The sequence below is a fragment of the Perognathus longimembris genome, chromosome 1 (assembly GCF_023159225.1).
Source record: "Perognathus longimembris pacificus isolate PPM17 chromosome 1, ASM2315922v1, whole genome shotgun sequence".
NCBI classification, from domain to species: domain Eukaryota; kingdom Metazoa; phylum Chordata; class Mammalia; order Rodentia; family Heteromyidae; genus Perognathus; species Perognathus longimembris.
The window spans coordinates 156,824,420-156,838,855 of record NC_063161.1 but is presented as its reverse complement, the minus strand read 5'-3'; the positions used below and the strand labels follow the sequence as shown (position 1 = coordinate 156,838,855).

General features: G+C 44.8%; 1 protein-coding gene across 1 annotated transcript in view; it reads right to left on the bottom strand.

Moving 5' to 3' along the window:
* Nucleotides 1-14,436, bottom strand: part of Gle1 (GLE1 RNA export mediator) — a 28,424-nt gene that overhangs the window by 2,669 nt on the left and 11,319 nt on the right. The window contains exons 10-14 of the mRNA XM_048344196.1: nucleotides 8,175-8,317; nucleotides 7,882-8,072; nucleotides 6,640-6,769; nucleotides 3,597-3,701; nucleotides 281-363 (exon numbers count right to left, since the gene is read on the bottom strand). Coding sequence (XP_048200153.1) covers nucleotides 281-363; nucleotides 3,597-3,701; nucleotides 6,640-6,769; nucleotides 7,882-8,072; nucleotides 8,175-8,317 — 652 coding nt within the window. The remainder of the gene's footprint in view (nucleotides 1-280; nucleotides 364-3,596; nucleotides 3,702-6,639; nucleotides 6,770-7,881; nucleotides 8,073-8,174; nucleotides 8,318-14,436) is intronic.

Here is a 14,436-nt window from a genome sequence, read left to right as displayed (position 1 = left end):
AAAAGCATTTACTCGAATAACATAGACAGGCTACAAGTAGGAAGAGATCATGTTTTATATAGGCCTTATTTTTTTTCTCCTTTCTTTTGCAGTGCTGGGGATGGAACCTGGGCTTTCCGCATGCTAGGCAACTCCTATATGGCTGAGCTAGGCCTCTAGCCCACCTAAGACATGTTCAATCTGAGCTGAAGACAGCAGGCAATAGCAGTTCAAGGATGTTGCATGCCTGGCTCCTAATTTTACCTACTAAATCCCTCCAGTCTCTCAATAAGCCTGATACCTGGGGAAGTAGTCTTCTTTAATGAGAAGTATCATCTTCCAGAACTGGACCTGGTATTGCTTCATGAGGGCATTCCCACACACCTGGGGAAAGAGGGCAGGGAGAATGGAAACCCCCCAACAGACAGGTTTACAAAGCACTATCAGCCTTCAGCTTTCACATCTATCAAACATTTTCAGACTGCCCAGCACCAGTGGCTCACACCTGGAACCCTAGCTACTCAGGAGGCTGAGATCTGAAAATCATGGTTCAAAGCCAGCTTGGGCCAAAAAGTGCATGAGACTCTTATTTCCAACTAATCACACAAACGCATACAAATAAGAAGTCAGAAGTGGAGCTATAGATCAAGTTTTAGAGCAGTAGACTTGAGTAAACATGCTTGCGGATGGCTGGGCACTGGTGGCTCACGCCTGAGATCTGAGGATCATAGTTCACAGCCAGACTAGGCAAGACTTGAATTTCCAATAAACTACTCAGAAAAGGGCAGAAGTAGCACTGTGGTTCAAGTATAGAAGGCTAGCCTAAAGCACAAAGAGGGCCAGGCCCTGAGTTCAACAACCTAGCACAAAAAAAAAAAAAGAAAAAAAAAAAGTAAATTCCAACTTGAGGCCTTAGAGAACAATTCATTTTTTTTAAACTATATATATTTTTTGTCTTTTCTTTTTTGGTACTGGGGATGGAACCCAGGGCGTTGCACTTACTAGGCAAGCACTTTGCCACTGAGCTACATCCCAGCCCAAAACCCGTTTTCTTTTTTTTTGCCAGTCCTGGGGATTGGACTCAGGGCCTGAGCACTGTCCCTGGCTTCCTTTTGCTCAAGGCTAGCACTCTGCCACTTGAGCCATAGCACCACTTCTGGCCTTTTCCATATATGTAGTGCTGAGGAACCGAACCCTGGGCTTCATGTATATGAGGCAAGCACTCTTGCCACTAGGCCATATCCCCAGCCCCGAGAACAATTCCTTTTACTGAACCTTTTTTTTGAAGGTACAGTATCCTTCTCAACCTTAGAAATACAGAATAGTGTGTGTGTGTGTGTGTGTGTGTGTGTGTGTTTTAATTCTCCTGTACCATTCCCTAGTTCACCACTTATATTCTTACAGGCACAGGCTCACTGTTCACATACATTAACTTTTGGAACTATCAGGTAACTATGGGCTATGGACATTATAGGAGCCATTCTCTCAGTTTTGCCATGGTATATACCCAAGCCTTTAGCATTATTTTTTGTTTGTTTTGGGCAGGGTATCAATATGTAGGCTCAGGCTGGCCTGTAACTTGTGTTCCTTCGGCCTCAGCCTCCCAGGTGCTGGAATTACAGTTGTGTATCACGTTGCTCAATTCCCTTAGCCTTCTTCCTGCCCCTATGGTACTGGGCTTTTAGGCTTCCCATCATTACTAGGATTATAGGTGTGTGCCACCTCATCCAGCTTCCCTCCACAGAGAGAGTCCTGCTGACCTTTCTGCTCAGGCTGGCCTGGCACCCCGATCTTCTCCATCTCAGGTTGGATGATAGATATACACACCACTGTACCCACCTATGAGTTGAGCAGGGGAGTGATAACTTTGCTGCCCCTTCAGCTATCCCTGAGCCTTCTTTAATAAGCACCTCTTGTACTCCTGCACTATGATGGTGAACCTTCAGGGGCAGAACTAAAGCCTTCTAGATGGGGAGATACTTGACCCTTGATGACGCATAGTTTCTCTCTGGGAAGTAGGAATCACAACTGCAATACCTGTCCCTCCATACTGGGTGACCTGACTGAGACTGTGGCACAGCCCAGGATGGCCACCCTGGTCAGTATGCACAGAGAAAACTGCCCTACAGAGCAGGAACAAAGCAATCTGTAGGGACAGCAGTTCCCTAGAGTGTGTTCCCAGACAGACTGCTTTGTTGCTTGGTGATAGTCCAATTCCTGGTTCGAGGGCCTCAGGATACATCTTATCTTTGATTGTAGATGTTACTGAAACTACCTCTTTTTATTTATTTTTTGTTGATCATAGAGCTTGGACCTCACTGGTCATTAAGTCAGGATCTGGGGACTGTCCTGGAGTTTTTTGCTAAAGGTGAGGGCTTTACCAGTTTGAGTCAAAGCTCCACTTGCGGTATTCTGGTAGTTAATTGGCAGTCAAAGTCTCACAGACTTTCCTGCCTGGACTGGCATTAAACCAGGATGCTCAGATCTCAGCCTCCTGAGTAGTTAGGATTACAGGTATGAGTCACCAGCACCTACCTGCTGCTGCTTCTTTTTTTGGTGCTAGTACTGAAAGTGGAACTCAAGGTTTGGGCACTATCCCTTAGCTCAGGGCTAACGTTCTACCATTTGAGCCACAGCTACACTTTTGGCTTTTTGGTGATTAATAAGAGGTAAGATTAACAAACGTTTTTGCTTGGGTTGGCTTCAAACCTCAGTTCTTAGAGCTCAGTCTCCTGAAGCCCCCAGCTTAATTCCACTTTATACTCATGACACCTTGTATATACTTTTTAAAAAATGTGTGTGCCAGTCCTGGGGCTTGAACTCAGGGACTGGGCACTATCTCTGAGCTTTTGTCCTCAAGGCTAGCATTCTACCACTTGAAGTAGAGCTCCACTTCTGGACTTAAAGTAGAGCTCCACTTCTGGCTTTTTTGGTGCTTAACTAGAGATAAAGATTCTTATGGGGGGGCTGGGGATATGGCCTAGTGGCAAGAGTGCTTGCCTCACATACATGAAAGCCCTGGGTTCAATTCCCCAGCACCACATATACAGAAAACGGCCAGAGGTGGCACTGTGGCTCAAGTGGCAGAGAGCTAGCCTTGAGCAAACAGAAGCCAGGGACAGTGCTCAGGCCCTGAGTCCAAGGCCCAGGACTGCCAAAAAAAAAAAAAAAAAGATTCTTATAGACTTCCCTGCATGGGGTGGCTTCAAATGGTGTTTCTCATATCATAGTGGTACTCATATCTCAGCCTGAGTAGCTAGGATTACGGGTGTGATACAGCAGCATCCTTCTTTTTGTTTCCTTTAAGGGGTGTGTGTGTGTGTGCGCGTGTGTGCGTGCGTGCATGCGTGCATGTGTGTGTCCTGAAGATTGAGCTCAGAATCTAGGCACTGTTCTTGACTTTCTTTTGCTCAAGGCTAGCACTCTACCACCAAGCCACATTACCAGCCACTCTTCCACTTCTTGAACCATGCCTTCAGTCCTTGAGTAACAATTGGTTGACAATGGCCCAATATTGCTCAGTACCAAGTTCCATTACCACATTGTTTTCTCACTCATGTCACTCAGTATCCTGAGGCCACCTCAACCACTGGCTTCCTCGTAAATGAATTACGTACCTCTAAGAAGTCAAAAAGGAGGGTGGCTGTCACATCTGATAGAGGCTCCATGTTTAAGATTTGTGCTAACCAGCGCCAGCCATGATTTAAGCCATGAGGGTGAGTCTGGGAAGAGAGAAACTTGGTCATGGCTTGATCTCATTTAATTCAGAGACCTAAACTCCAGGTTATTATTTACAGCTACTATATAAACGCAACCCTAAGTGGACATCATTTAGCCAAACCACATGCCACAAGGCAGATAGAAGACAAACTAACCTAACAAAATAATTCTTTTTTTAAATGTTGCAATTATAGAATTGGCTCCCAAATTATTTACAGATTTGCTTCCACATATGCATCAGCTTCAGTTTCAAGGATTCCATAGGCCATCACTTACCATTACTAACATTATTATTCTTGGTACTTTTTGCACAGAACCAGAATACACCAATGGAAGAATTAAAACTTTTTTTGGGGGGGGGCAAGCACCAGGCACCAAAAAACCCCCCAAACTCAAAAACAACAAAAACACAAACCTTCAAGAGTAGCTAGGCACAGGTAGCTCATGCTTGTAATCCTAACTACTCAGAAAGCTGAGATCTGAGGATCATGGTTCAAAGCTAGCCCAGGCAGGAAACCTCACCAGACATTTTTCCCCCCAGTCACGGGGCTTGAACTTTAAGCCTAGGTGCTGTTCCTGAGACTCTTTTGCTGAAGGCTAGTGCTCTCCCACTTGAGCCACAGTGCCACTTCTGGCTTTTCTGAGCAGTTTATTGGAGGTAAGAGTCTCAAAGACTTCTTTCCTGGGCTGGCTTTGAACTGTTATCCTCAGTTCTTAGCCTCCTGAGTAGTTAGGATTACAGGTGTGTAGGATTACAATTGTGAGCTACTTGGGCCTAGCCGCTACACACACACAGACACACACTCAGAGGATCTGCCACCCATGCATGCCTGGCAAAAAAAACCTTATTGGATTCAACTTCTGTTTTTCTGTTAGGGGTCCAAGTCCATTAATTCTGCTATCCGTCTAATCTGTCAAACCTTGAGAAACAACTTGACTACATGCTCTGTTGCTGACAGTTATGTATCCTGTTAGTTTTCAAGTCTTCCATCTGCTCATGTGTGAGGTAAGGTATGGGACCAACAAGGCCATATCCAAGTCTAAGATAGCAATTTCTCATTTATTCCTATAGTTGGAATATCTCCAGACTCAGATGTTAGAGCCCTTGCTTAACATATGCAAGGGTGTAATTCCAGCGCGCGCGCACACACACACACACACACACACACACACACACACACACACACAGAGAGAGAGAAAGATAAAGGGAAGAGGAAGAGCAGGAGCAGGAGGAGGAAGAAAAAGGAGGGAGAGAAATCAAGAAGGAAGGGGCTGGGGATATGGCCTAGTGGCTAGAGTGCTTGCTTCGTATACATGAGGCCCTGGGTTCGATTCCCCAGCACCACATATACAGAAAATGGCCAGAAGTGGCGCTGTGGCTCAAGTGGCAGAGTGCTAGCCTTGAGCAAAAGAAGCCAGGGACAGTGCTCAGGCCCTGAGTCCAAGCCCCAGGACTGGCAAAAACAAAACAAAACAAAACAAAAAAACAACTCTCTAGCAGGGCACTAGTGGCTCACATAAGTAATGCTAACCTACTCAGGAGAGACTGAAAACTGAGGATCATGGTTTGTAGCAAGCCGGGGGCAAGGGAAGTCCATGAAACATTTATTTCTAATCAACTACTCAGAAAAAGCTGAATCACTATCCAATTCTTTAATGACTACCTATCAAGTTCTCATATACTTTCCCTTATTCAGCACTCTTATTCTCTGAAGGAAGATTGTTGTGGTTTGGAAGTATTCCCAAAGGCCCTCGACAGTACTGGTCACCAGCCTGTGGCACTAATGGGAGATGGGGCTTCATTGGAGAAGTTAGGTCATCAGGGACCTATTCCTTTTATTGTTTGTTGATCCGGGGCTTGAATGCACAACTTGTGTGCTTTCCCAGAGATTTTGTGCTCAAGGTTAGTACTCTACCACCTGAGCCACAGCTCTATTTACAGCTTTTCTGGTCCTGCCCAGGTTGGCAGCGAGCCACAATCCTCAGATCTCAGCCACCTGAGTAGCTAGGATTACAAGCACAAGCCACCATGCCTGGCAAAATTAGGGACTTACTCTTGAAGGGGATACTGAGGTGCTAACTCATAGTTTGTCCATTATTCTACCACATGCTTTTGCTGTGCTGCCCTGTCATACCATAGGTCTAAATAAAAGCACTACAGTGTTTGAAAATGTGGCTTAGTGGTAAAGTGCTTGCCTAGAATGCATGAAGCCCTGGGTTCCATTTCTCAGGACCACAAAACAGAAAAAGCCAGAAGTGACACTGTAGCCCAAGTGGCAGAGTGCTAACCTTGAGCAAAAGAAGCTGAGAGACAGTGCTCAGGCCCTGAGTTCAAGCCACAGGCCTGGTAAAAAAAAAAAAGAAAAAAAGCTGAGCTGTTCCCAAGGCTGGGAACATGGCCTAGTGGTACAGTGCTTGCCTGGTAGAGTCCTAGCCTTGAGCAGAAAGAAGCCAGGGACAGTGCTCTGGCCCTGAGTACAAGCCCCAGGACTGACAAACAAACAAACAAACAAAAAGCACTATGGGGCTGGGGATATAGCCTAGTGGCAAGAATGCCTGCCTCGGATACACGAGGCCCTAGGTTCGATTCCCCAGCACCACATATACAGAAAACGGCCAGAAGCGGCGCTGTGGCTCAAGTGGCAGAGTGCTAGCCTTGAGCGGGAAGAAGCCAGGGACAGTGCTCAGGCCCTGAGTCCAAGGCCCAGGACTGGCCAAAAAAAAAAAAAAAAGCACTATGGCCAAGAGGCCACAGACCAAAACTTCAAAGCCCTAAGTCAAAGTCAACATTTTCTCCTGGCAACAGCTTGGTTACCTTTGGTATTTTGCTATATTAACAAAGCTGACTAACACAAAGACCAATATTTGCTGTAGATGGCATGTGCGAATTTGGACGCCAGCCTGGTGTTTCCTTGATAAAAGTAAGTCCTTTCCACCTACTGCTTGTTGGTTTCCATATGGCCAGCGGAGCTGGATGATGGCAGCATACAGACGGATCATCCCAGACATGCGCTTTAAGAAGTTGTCCTGCTGTTCCATCTTGGAGTCTTTCACTTGGTAGCCAAGCATTCTACATGAGAGGATAAAAGTGAAAACCACAGATTTCCTTTTGTGGCTAAATGTAATGAAATATTATTATGTTGCATTAATACATTACTATATGTTTTTTATTACATTTGTAGAATATGTTTGCTTTTTCGGATTTTTTTTTGTTGTTGTTGTTTTACTAGTATTTGAACTTCAGGCCACCAACTCTTCCTTAACTTTTCCCCTCAAGGCTGGCACTCTACCACTTGAGCCACATCTCCATTTCTGGCTTCCTGCTGGTTAACTGAAGATAAGAGTCACTTGGATTTGTCTTCCCACACTGGCTTTGAACCTCAATCTATAGATCTCAGCAAGAGTAGCTAGGATTATGGGCATGAGCCATCAGCACCCAGCATTTGTTTTGATACAAAGAAGCTATATCCATTATCAAATTTAAGATTCATAAAACCCCTGCAACATAAACTGACAAGTAAAGCCAGGAAGTAATAGATACCATTACTGCATCTACAAGTAAGGAAAGAGGTTAAATGCTTACCCATCTCTGCCAAGTTATTAAATAAAAAGCAGGGGTAAATTCTAAGACCTTTGGTTCTAGTTCAAGCATTCATTCTAGTAAATTATATCAATTACCAGGACATAATCTGCTTGTGGCCAGTAGCTCAAACATGTAATTCTAGCTACTCAAGGGACTGAGAACTGAGGATCTTGGGGATCTTGGTTCAAAACCAGCCCAGGCAGGGCTGGGGATATGGCCTAGTGGCAAGAGTGCTTGCCTTGTATACATGAGGCCCTGGGTTCGATTCCCCAGCACCACATATACAGAAAATGGCCAGAAGCACATATATATAGAAGCACATATATATAGAAAACGGCCAGAAGTGGCGCTGTGGCTCAAGTGGCAGAGTGCTAGCCTTGAGCAAGAAGAAGCCAGGGACACTGCTCAGGCCCTGAGTCCAAGGCCCAGGACTGGCCAAAAAATAACAACAACAACAAAAAAAACAGAACAACAAAACAAAACCAGCCCAGGCAGTCAAATAAGAGAAACTGTGAGAAGTGGGGGAAAACAAATTCCAATTCGATTTATATTCTATTAATTTTCCTAGGGAGACTAAGTAAGGAGAAAACCAACTTCACCGTTGATAGTCCTCTAGAGCCATTCCCTCCTTGAAAGCAGGGTAGAATGGAACAGAGTAAGGGCACTTCTTGTGGAGATGAGCAAGGATGAGGTTTCCCACTCTAGGGTGAAGCTCCCAGATCCCAGACGCCACCACTGCAATGGGGAATGCTGCTTCATGGTGAGAGGCCACCTCCTCCTCGCCTTGTTTCTGCAAACACAGGGACAAGCAGAATTTGAACAAGGCAAAGAAAAGGCTTCATGTTTTACACCAGCTTCTTCTCCCCATACCTCTGGCAACAAGATTTCTCACCACAAATTTCTCTGCCAGTTTGTACTGAACAAAGTCCAGCCCTTGTGGGTTAAGTGTAACTGACACAGAGTGCCCACCAGACTGCACCAGCTTTCCAGAGAGCAGACCGTTGATCTTGTCAAAGACCTCCTTTAGTTTCGAGCCTGTGTATGAGAAGAAGTCAGTAAAAAGCACAAGTACATGTTAATTTCTGTCTCATCATGTAATAACAAAGCATCTATAGAAATTCATCTAAGTGGCCTTATACAAGTCCTGAGCCTCAAGCCAAAACACTGGTTCAGAAGAATGTATGACAATCAAATCAATGTTGTGGGGGGAAAACAAAAGACTCCAATGTGGTACAGTTCCAAAGAAGTTCCTTATTTGAGCAGGAACTAATTCTGAAATGGACATATAAGACATAAAAAAGAGGTATGGTGACACAGAACCCAGGGCTGTAGCAGATAACCATAGAAGCAGTCCCTATTCTAGAAAGAACCTTCTAAGTGATCGTCTAAATAATGATCTCCATTATTTAGATGCATTCCTCCATCACAGTGATACACAGTGGATTACTGCTACTGATTAATAGCTTCTGAGTCCTGCAAAGGTCCACAGGGCCAGTAAAGGCTTGATTCGCAGCTTGGCACCATTGGGAAGTATTAGAAAGATGTAAGAAGGGCTGGGAGTATGGCCTAGTGGCAAGAGTGCTTGCCTCGTATACATGAGGCCCTCGGTTCCATTCCCCAGCACCACATATATGGAAAATGGCCAGAAGGGGCGCTGTGGCTCAGGTGGCAGAGTGCCAGCCTTGAGTGGGAAGAAGCCAGGGACGGTGCTCAGGCCCTGAGTCCAAGGCCCAGGACTGGCCAAAAAAAAAAAGAGAAAAATGTAAGAAGTAGGGGTCTAGTGGGAGGTCTTCAGGTCAGTGAGGGTAGTCTGACATTGAAGGGGACTGTGGGACACTGGGCTCTTCCTTTGTTTTCCACTTCCTGCCTATGAGGTAAGCAGTTCTGCCTTGTCACGTGTTCCTGCTTCATAGGCCAAAAGCAATGGGGCCGAGTGATCATGGAGTGAAACTTGTAAAAGCTATGAGCTAAAACAAACATTTTTTTTTTTTTTTTTTTGGCCAGTCCTGGGCCTTGGACTCAGGGCCTGAGCACTGTCCCTGACTTTTTTGCTCAAGGCTAGCACTCTACCACTTGAGCCACAGCGCCACTTCTGGCCTTTTCTATATATGTGGTGCTGGGGAATGGAACCCAGGGCCTCATGTATACAAGGCAAGCACTCTTGTCACTAGGCCATATTCCCAGCCCAAAACATCTTTTTTATAATATGTTATGTCAGATATTCATTACAATAACTGGAAGCTAAAGCTGTTTATAATAGGTGTAAATTTTTTTTTTAACAGTCCTGGGGCTTGAACTTGGCCTGGGCACTGTCCCTGAGTTTCTTTTGCTCAAGGCTAGCACTCTATCACTTGAGCCACAGCACCACTTCTGGCCTTTTCTATTTATGTATACTGAGGAATTGAATCCAGGGCTTCATGCATGCTAGGCAAGCACTCTACCACTAAGCCACACTCTCAGCCTGTTAATAGCTGTAATTCTATGAAAGACCCTCGTGTACTCCATCCCCCAAATGAGCTATAGTTATATTATAGGAAGTCAAGCTGAGTGACTCAGACAACTCAGAGTGAATTCCTTAAGTGTTTGGCACTTCACCACTCATGGGCAGTAGTAGAGCATTGCACTTGCATGTAGACCAAAGACTATCTATATGAAAGGACAGAGAGGCAAAGAGGAAAGATTAGATGAGAGGAAAAAAGAACTCAAGTTTCCAGTTCCAGTAGACACTAGCTACTCCTTTACCCTTAGAAGAACTGCCTCCCCCCCTTTGGTCAGTAGTGGGGCTTGAACCCAGAGCCTGTACACTGTCCCTGAGATTTTCTGCTCAAGGCTAGCATGCTACTACTTGGAACGACAGTTCCACTTCTGGTTTTTCAGTGGTTATTTGGATATAAGAATCTCATGAGGACTTTTCTGCCCAGGATGGCTTCAAACAGCAATTCTAAGATCTCATCCTCCTGATTAGCTAGGATTACAGGCAAGCCACCAACATCTGGCATGAAGCAGTTATTACTCCGTTATACTTACAATCAAATGTTAGCACAGCATTTCTAGTTCAGAAACACTGCAAATTTCCTAATCATTTCAAAAGTGTTACTAAAGTCTCAAAAATACCGTTCACAGACCAGAGTCAGGAGCGAACTAAGAAGCAAATGTTTAGAAACCCCAAAACAGTGCTGGACACTGGTGGCTCACACCTGTAATCCTAGCTACTCAGGAGACTGAGATATGAGGAACACAGTTGAAAGCCAGCCCAGGCAGGAAAGTCTGTGAGACTCTTATCTCCAATGACATCAGCAGAAAGCTGGGAGTGGACCTATAGCTCAAAGTAGTAGAGCACAAGCCTTGAGCAAAAGAGCTCAGGAACAGTGCCCAGGCCATGAGTTCAAGCCTCACAACAAAATAAAAAAAGAAACCCTGAGACAAATAACCCCTGAAAACCAGAGACCCAAACCTTCTTGAGATGTTAATACTATATAATCTCCATATACAATTCACCAGCTCACATTCCAGTTTAAATTCCATTGCTACATTACTGTCAGTTTCAAAGGACCTCATTGATGGAATTTTCCATCTCCACATTTCTCTACCTGTCCCTCCCACTTCCTTCTGCTCATGTCCTTATTGCAATTTCCCTCAAATGCTCACTGCTCACAGACACTGCCTTTCCTTCCAGAAAAAGAAATGAGATGCTTTTTTCCTCTTGCTCATCACTGAGCATACCCTGTGTCTGGCTGCAGGTCTCTCTCAATAGGCTTCAGTAATGATGGAGTCACAGGGACAAATCTAAGAAACTAACTAGATGCCGTGAATGGACAAGAACCAGTTGACCCTGGTTTCCAGCTCAGGCGACAGAGCAGATAACAATGCTACTGTCCACTGAGAGAAAACAGAAGAGAGGCCTCAGGCAGAAGGTGAGTTCAGACGTGGAACACATGACCCTGCAGAGCTCAGAGGCACCTAGGCAAAGGTCCCTCTGCAGGCTGGGCTAGGGACAGAGCTCAGAGGAAAGGAATAAGAAAAGGCAGATTTGGGAGTCACCAGCACACAGGTAATGTTTGAATCCCTGAGAGAGATATGATGAGGAAAACTGAGGCACCCACAAAGAAAAATAACATGGAAAGTAAAGGAATGCTGCCATAGGAGCATTTTGTTGAGAAGGGAGTAGTGCCAGATGGAAACGCAAGGAAGATTAGGAAATGGGATCAGAAGGTAGAAGATCAGAGGAAACTTTTTTTGTTGGTCGTGGGGCTTGAACTCAGAACCAGATGGTGTTTCTGAGCTCTTTATGTTCAAGGCTAATGTTCTACCACTTTGAGCTACAGTACCACTTCCAAAGGAAACGTTTTTGTTAGGATGTGAGAGATGCAAGTGCATTTAAAGCCTGGAAAGGAAGCAATGGCTGAAACAAAGGGAGAAAGGCCACAACAGTGAATAGTCTTACGCTAGCCACCTGGAGACACAGGGTAACAATGAGGGCAGATGTGTAGAAGGGTAAGCCTCAGTCTCTGAAATAGGAGACTGGAAGGTAAATATAGCCATGAAAGGTGGAAGGAGCAGGTCTCTGAGGAGCTTGCCCTGTCTCCATTTCCCTGCTGCAGCTGGACCTGGCTGTGTGCAGTGACAAAGAGAAGGGCTGTCATGAGGCCGGGGAGAGCAATGAAGGAATGGGGTGTCTGTCCAAGCCAACTTAACCTTGGATGCTGCCATCAAAGCAAACAGAACAGTGGCACATTGGTGGATCACACCTTTAACCTGAGCTACTCAGGAGGCTGAGATCGGAGAATCACTGTTTGAAGCCAGCCCAGGCAAGAAGCCCATAGACTCTTATCCCCGATAAACTAGTTAGAAAAGGCCAGAAGTCGTGCTGTGGCTCAAGTGGTAGAGCACTAGCCTTTAGCACAAAGAGGCTCAGGGACAGCACCCAGGTCATGAGTTCAAGCCCCAGAACTGGTAAAACAAAAACAAAACAAAACAAAAAAAAAACACTTCAAATTCTTTACCATGATACATATTTATTTATACTTTGCCCTGTTTCAGGAAGAATTTTAATCAACAAAATGATATGTAAGTTTGTCATGCAGCCTTTTGAGGGTAGGAACTTCAATGAGCCTATGTATGTTTGGCCATGAACTAAAGAGGCTCTGGTACCCATGGTAAATGAGAGTACTCCCACAAAACTGAGCAGCATAATCTGTAATTTGGATGCTTCCTCATCAAGAGTTGTATAAAAATATCTGGCAAAGTGCTGGTGGCTCGGCTCGTGCCTATTAATTATAGCCCTTGAGGGGCTGAGATCTGAAGTTCCCAATTTGAAGCTAGCTCAGGAAAGCCCATGAGACTCTTAGCTCCGATTAACTATCAGAAAATCAGAAGTAGAGCTGTGGTTCAAAGTAGTAGAGTGCTAGCTTTGAGCAGAAAAGCTCAGACACAGCACTCAAGTCCTGAGTTCAAGCCTCACAACTGATGTAAATAAATAAAAAAATAAATATTTTTAAAAATCTGGTTCTAAAGAAAGGAGGATCATTTCCTGTCTGGTTCTTATTCTACATCTCAATCTCTGGAGAGAAAATAAGCACATCCTGAAGTACTAGCATGGAAAAGCTGAAGGACAAAAGCAAAGACAACAAGCCACATTCTAGGTTCCCTTTGTGATATTTGCAGAATTAACTTCCAACCTTACAGCTATGTGTCATTATAGTAGGGTTGATGTCTGCCTCAATAGTAGATCACTAACCGACTATGCTCAAGACCATAGGTTCAATCTTCAACACTATTAAAAACAAACAAACAAAAAACCCAAGCCAAACTAAATAAAAATTATAAAGTATGGTAGACACAATGGGGACTCCTGGCACATGCAGGGGAGGAATCTAATGGTGTAATGCCTATGAACTAACTTACAGTTTAACAAACTGAATACCATGAAACTGGAATATCTGTTGAGGTAAAGTGTAAGGGAGGGCCAGACAAATGGAGAGAGGAGGTGTGGACAAAAAAAACCAAAACATTCAAAGTGCACATGTGGGGGGCTGGGAATATGGCCTAGAGGCAAGAGTGCTTGCCTCATATACATGAAGCCCTGGGTTCGATTCCTCAGCACCACATATATAGAAAATGGCCAGAAGTGGCGCTGTGGCTCAAGTGGCAGAGTGCTAGCCTTGAGCAAAGAGAAGCCAGGGACAGTGCTCAGGCCCTGAGTTCAAGGCCCAGGACTGGCAAAAAAAACCCCAAAGTGCACATGTGAAACTAGAACCAGGCAACTTGAGAGGACAAAACTGGGAGAGATGAGGGAGCACAATGGAAGGGGTAGATGATATTGATCAAGGTAGGTTGTACTCATAAACTGGTATGTTGAATTGACACATCTTCCTACAACTATTTCATAAGTAGATAGGATCTCTTCTCAACCCGTATCTGGGTAGAGTGGCATGTCCCTGTCCTAATCTACAACTGAAATGATTATAGTTCTATGCCAGACTCAACAGAAAAGTTCATGAGACTGCATCTTCATAGACACAGTAGTGGGTGCCTTCCAGCAATTATGAGAATCATAAGTGGGCAGATAGTGGTCCAACTGTGCATCTGAACATGAAGTGAGACCCTTTCTTAAAAATTACCAGTGAAACCAGGCACTGGTGGCTCACGCCTGTAATCGTAGCTACTGAGGAGGCTGAGATACAAGGATCACGGTTCAAAGCCAGTCTGGGCAAGAAAGTCCAAGAGATTCTTCTTCTTCTTCTTCTTCTTCTTTTTTTTTTTTTTTTTGGTACTGGGGATTGAACCCAAGATGTTGCACTTGCAAGGCAAGCACTTTGCCACTGAGCTACCTCCCGGCCCCTAAGAGACTCATCACCAAATAATCACCAGAAAACTGCAAATGCTGCTGTGGCTCATGGTGGTAGAGCACTAACCTTGAGGAAAAGAGCTCAGGGACAGTGCCCAGGCCCCAAAGTTCATACCCCATGACCCACAAAAAAATAAATTAGAAACCAGTAAGCTTGGCACTGGTAACTAAAACCTATAATCCTTGTTACCGAGGCTGAGATCTGAGAATCATGATTTGAAGCCAGCCCATACAGACAAACCTGACTCTTATCCAGAACAAAGCTGCAAGTAGAGGTATGGTTCAAGTGTAGAGTACCAGCATTGAC